Below are 5409 nucleotides of genomic sequence, written 5' to 3' on the forward strand. Positions count from 1 at the left end.
GGAATATGGGGTTGTATACCTTTTTGCAGTTTCTTCAGTTTTTTAGAGGTGATAAGAGCTGAAATTTACTGTCAGCTATGATGGTTTCATTCCTTCCCAGCAGCTCAAAATGTATCATATCTTGGATATCTCATCACACACCAAGCAACATCTTTGTTAGATGAAGGTTGGTTGTCAGCTGAATTGCCACTTTATCTCCAGGACTGTGAGTCACTGATGACAATGCTTAATATTCTTATATTGTATTCATTTTTCATCTTTGATAACAATTTCGTCCAAAAATGGAGCTCAGAGATGAGAGTGGAATGAAATGCACAGATTAACACAATGTTCAAGTTGAACTAGCAGCAGATCATGTGGCACAGATTTTTCCAACTTCAGCTCTTTTCCCAGCTCTTTCAAATGTTGTTAAATGGTCATATGACTTATGACCAGTTCTTGTGCAAGTTCTTGTACTGTTGTGAAGACTTTATTTTCTGTCAGAGATTTCAATGCATTGGATAGAATTTATATTATTAATTACAACAAATATTTAATAAATAGAACTACCTGTAATCTATTCACAAAGGATATTTTAGGTCAAAATGCTCTTGGCTTTGTCCCCAATCATACCTTTAATACTAATCAATTATGAAGATAAAAATTTACTATTAAAAATATTAAATTCTTAGTTACTTTTATTATATTATGAAAATTTTAATGAAAAGATGAAAAATGTATTTTAACATATTATAATCAGTATTTTTTTTTTAGTTAAGTGGAAAGATTAGAAATGGCTATTAATAAATATTCATCATCTTTAGATTTTATTTCAGAATTATGACTAATGGCCATAATTAAATTCCAATGATATTTGCATACTTTATATTTCAGTGTTACTCTGAAGACATTAAATTTTATAAAAAAATAATTTTTACTGCCCAAGGATAAATTTTCATTTTTGTTGAAATATTCATTAACCAAACTTATTCAATCTTTATATTAATTACAAAAAAATATAGTTAACTATGTGCTAATGAACCAGGCTTACTATACTCCCAAAATAAGAGTATAATAAGCCTGGTTCACTAGTTAACTATGTGTTTTGTAAAGTACTCAATCTTTATTTAAGACACAAGTCCATTATTTCATTTAACTATAGCAAGATTATTTTTATCAGACTGAAGAATATTTAATTTATACTATAATACTGCAAATATACCTCTATATTTGTTTTTACTTTCTGAATTGATTTAGTAGTAACTTTGTACATTATTTAAAGCAGATAAATATGAAGTGATGTGTTTGAATATTTTGTTTTTTATTCTAGTAATAATTTGTCACTTTGTTCAAAATGTGCAATTTATAATTGCTTTTATAAAAAAAAATAAAAGAGTATTTAAAAACATTCTTCATATATTTTGAATCAATTGTTTTTGATGATAAACTTTACATATGATTTCAAAAATAATATTACAATCAAATTAAATGTGTTTTTTGAATTTTTATGTGAATGCAAATTCAATGATTGCATTAGTATTTAATATTTCATTTTATCACTTCATATTATTAAATATTCTAAAATTTTTGAAATCACCACAAACTTACCTCTGAAAAATTGAAATTTCTTAAATTATTTTGCAATATATTTGTTTTAAACATATACGAGCAGCTATTTATTTTTAAATGTAAAATTAAAATAATATCCAGCAATATATAAAAAATTAACTTACTTTGTAAACCACCAAAATAATAGTTTTGATAGAAATGATGCATATTTGATAGGACATTCTTTCTGAAAATTTCAACTCATCATTTTTTAGGTCATTTTTTTTTGTTTTTTATATTATCAATTTCAAACATCACTAACCTGCGTATCAAGTTTCTCCTCAATTTGTATCTTATCAGCAAAACAATAGAATAGGAACTGTGCTAATATTACAGGAAAACGTATCATTGCTATAATATAATTAACTGTATTAACATGAACATCTACCTTTAAATAAAAAGAAAAACACAGTTACATAATGAAAATATGCTAATATTATTCAATTTAAATGCATTTACCTCCAAAAATAGATTGCTTATATGTGAAAAATAGAAGCCAAAATTTCCAATAGTCATTAACAACCAAAATATAAAAATAATTCCAGATGAATAAATTCCTTTTCTTTGTCCACAAATAGCTAAAATTATGAATAAAGTCTAAAAAAAACGAATAAAATCCTTGATGAATATTATATATTATTAATTAAATTTTAATAAATTTAAATTCCTTACCAAAGTACATATTGAAATAATATTAGAAACAAAATACACAGGAGGTAAATTAGGTGAAGTATGTAAATCATTTATTAAATCAATTATTGACACTGCAATTAATAGAAGAGCTAGTCCCTGGAATAAAAAAAAAATAGATTAAATTACTTTATTGAAATTCATAATTACTAATAAGAAATACAAATAAAATTTTACATTCAGATAAGTTACAATAGCTTTTGATATATCTTCAAAAATATATTTTATGTCAATTCTTAAAATTCTGAACATGTTTTGTAAGGGTATAAATATTAATTTATTTTCTCTCTAAACATAAATCCATCAATTATCTCAAGACTTAGAAAACATTTTGAATAGAAATACAGTATAAGATAATCAAATTTATTTTAATGGCATTAGTTCACATTATTTCTGTCTTTGTCAAAGAAAAAGGTTCATTGGTCTTTGAATCAATTATGGTTTTTAAATTAGTATAAAGTTTTTCTTGTTTGAATAAAATATATTCATTAGTATCACATTTTAATTTTCCTAATTATTATTAATTGCGTTATTTTTTTATTAATTTCTTGGTTATTTCATTAACACGATATTCTGTTCAAGCCATTTATGGCAGTGACACGTTATAACTTCATGAGGCTTAAGCGAATTTGAACTAGGGCCCCACGAGCAGTGCAGTATTGACTTCAGATACTTTCTTTTGGGGGAATTTTTTCTTATAAAAGATTGGTTGAGGGCCTAGGCAATTGCCATTTTTCCCATAGGATAACATGCTACTGAATATGTAATTTTACATAATTTCATATAATAACTCACCATTCTAGAAATATTAAGTATCGTCCACGGAATTGCCTTTTCCGAGCTTCTGTAAATAAAATATATTTCCAAAGGCATAAATAGCCATAGAAATCCACACGGGATCCAAACGAAAACAATGTTCCGAAAGCATATTGGCAACACTAACGTCTCTCCGTTCCAAACTTCTTCGGTCTGAAATTAAACATATCATCAATAATTTTCAGATTGACGGCCAGATGGCCGAGCGGTCAAGGTAGCAATCTACCTCTCTGGGGTACCCGGGTTCAAATCCGGACGGGCCAAAAAATCCCCAGGAACCTTTCGGGGGTGGTCCGTCCGGATATGTCAGGCCCCGTCCCTCACCACTCGGCCACCCCATTGGGCCTGGCCGAACCCATAATGGGCTTGCTAAAAAGAAGCCCTCTTAGGAAAGAGTTGACAAAAACAAAATTCACATTCAGTAATTATAAATTTATTAACCATTACTGTTTTAATTTCTTTGCAGCAAATCACGTGTTTTGCACATTGCTCCTTGTTAAATATACAGAGCTTAGCAATAAATACGCGAGCACCTCTGTAGGCAGCATTCAAGCTTTCTTCGAACCCATATGCAACTTAAGTCGATTCTTATAAATCGCATTTAATAATACAAAGGTTTTTATAGTCCTTTACTTTTATCTTGATGTATTTATTTACTATTTTAAATGTTCATATAGAATATTACTTGAGCAATGATCAAATTTCAACAGAAATCCTTCTTATGATTTAAACCGGAATTAGTTTTTACGATACGAAATATTCAGTTTCAACAATAGCAGCCTGCATATTCAAACGTGACGAATTCCTTACACAATATACCGATATAATTTTAATCTCAAATCTAAGCATTTATCTCGTATCAAATACTGCGCGAATCAATCGCATCTCATCAATAATCAAAGACGATAATAATATAAATTAAATCTAAGATCAAATATTTGTCATCGATAATTTTACAATAACAACAATAAGATCTATTTATATAAATGACTTTGCTGTTTATCGCACTTTGGAAGAATATCGAAAGAATTCGGACGACTTAACGAGAAGAGATCGAGCGATTTAAAGTAGAGATGGGCGTATATTCAATAGCAGAAAGTATTGGCCATTAGGGATCTCGATCGTTACTTCGATATAACGTAACTTCCAATACTACGAATACCTCCAATATGGCCCCAGAAGCCAATGGCGGTACCAGGAATTTATTATAACGGATTACATTTCCCACCGATAGCAGTGGACGGATCCGGAAGTAGCCAAGGAGAGGGACCGGACCAAAATTTAAAATGTTTGAATAATGAATAAGTAATTTTTACTAATGCGCGCCAACCGTCGTAGGGAGGACGGTCCGATAAAGCAAATTGGTCATGGTATATATTTATTAAAAACGTTTTAAAAATTGTAAGAAATGAATTTTAATTTTCTCTCGGCCGTGGTATTGTTTACACCAGTGCTTACCGCGTCTTTTACCACCTCCGGTTTAATTCGCGACAAGAAAAGCCGACTACATCCCGTACGATTTCCAATTCTTGTTAAAAAAAAAACAAATTGCAGCAGGTGAGAACGAGAACAATTAATTGTTAATCCTATTGTAGTGGAGATAAAAGTACCTCCGAAAATGTTCTTTAAAAACTCAGTCAAATTACAATGCGTTTACAGTAGGAAAAACGCAATAAAACAGATTTCTGGTGTCTGTTACTTGTGTTACAACCAACAGAAAGACAATAATAAGGGAATTGATCGAGAAGTTCTTACTTCGTCTTTTTTTCTAACGAATAAATTAGTAGGAATCGTTTACTTTCGACCATAGAAATTTTCGAGCCATACATTACCCAAAAACGGGATCCGCAGAAATTCGTAAATCCTTCTCCTAACTCCATTTTCGTTTCTAACGCAAACGTCACGTCGACCGGTTTTTGTCCCTTGTACTGTAAAATTATCTAAGTCATCGGAGATTATCGATAAAATAACCGTTCTATACGTAGACCAAATCACGCGTTAAATTGCGCATTAACAATTAACTCTTATGTAATTCATTTTGTGGAAAAATAAATCTCGGACAAACCCTCTCTCCGATCTTTCTTCCCCACCTTCCACCGTCGTCTGCTTTCTTGCTGTGTATATATAGAAATGCACCGCTACGCCGGCTCCGTCTACATTAACCATTGAAGTGTACATTTTTTAAATTTAAGATGCGAATTAAATCGCTGCATTAACTAATTTTATTTCACTTAAAGAATAATTTTTTAAAAATAATTACTTAAAAACTACAAATCTGAAAAAGTCTGTCTTTCGATTAAATCATCGATTCGGCTT

At 30.0% G+C, this 5409-nt stretch overlaps 1 protein-coding gene across 1 annotated transcript; it reads right to left on the reverse strand.

The window, feature by feature from the left end:
- Positions 1-1587: 1587 nt before the first annotated feature.
- Positions 1588-5201, reverse strand: LOC136990598 (multidrug resistance-associated protein 1-like; the record flags this gene model as incomplete). Its single annotated transcript, XM_067288988.1, has 7 exons — positions 4926-5201; positions 3073-3246; positions 2260-2376; positions 2047-2184; positions 1850-1975; positions 1713-1774; positions 1588-1651 (listed from the first exon to the last, which is right to left on the reverse strand). Coding segments are annotated over exons 1-7 (729 nt in total), but the record flags the coding sequence as incomplete, so codon positions are not given.
- Between the last annotated feature and the right edge of the window lie 208 nt (positions 5202-5409).

The sequence above is a fragment of the Centruroides vittatus genome, unplaced genomic scaffold (assembly GCF_030686945.1).
Source record: "Centruroides vittatus isolate TY-2023 unplaced genomic scaffold, ASM3068694v2 scaffold_946, whole genome shotgun sequence".
Taxonomy (NCBI): domain Eukaryota; kingdom Metazoa; phylum Arthropoda; class Arachnida; order Scorpiones; family Buthidae; genus Centruroides; species Centruroides vittatus.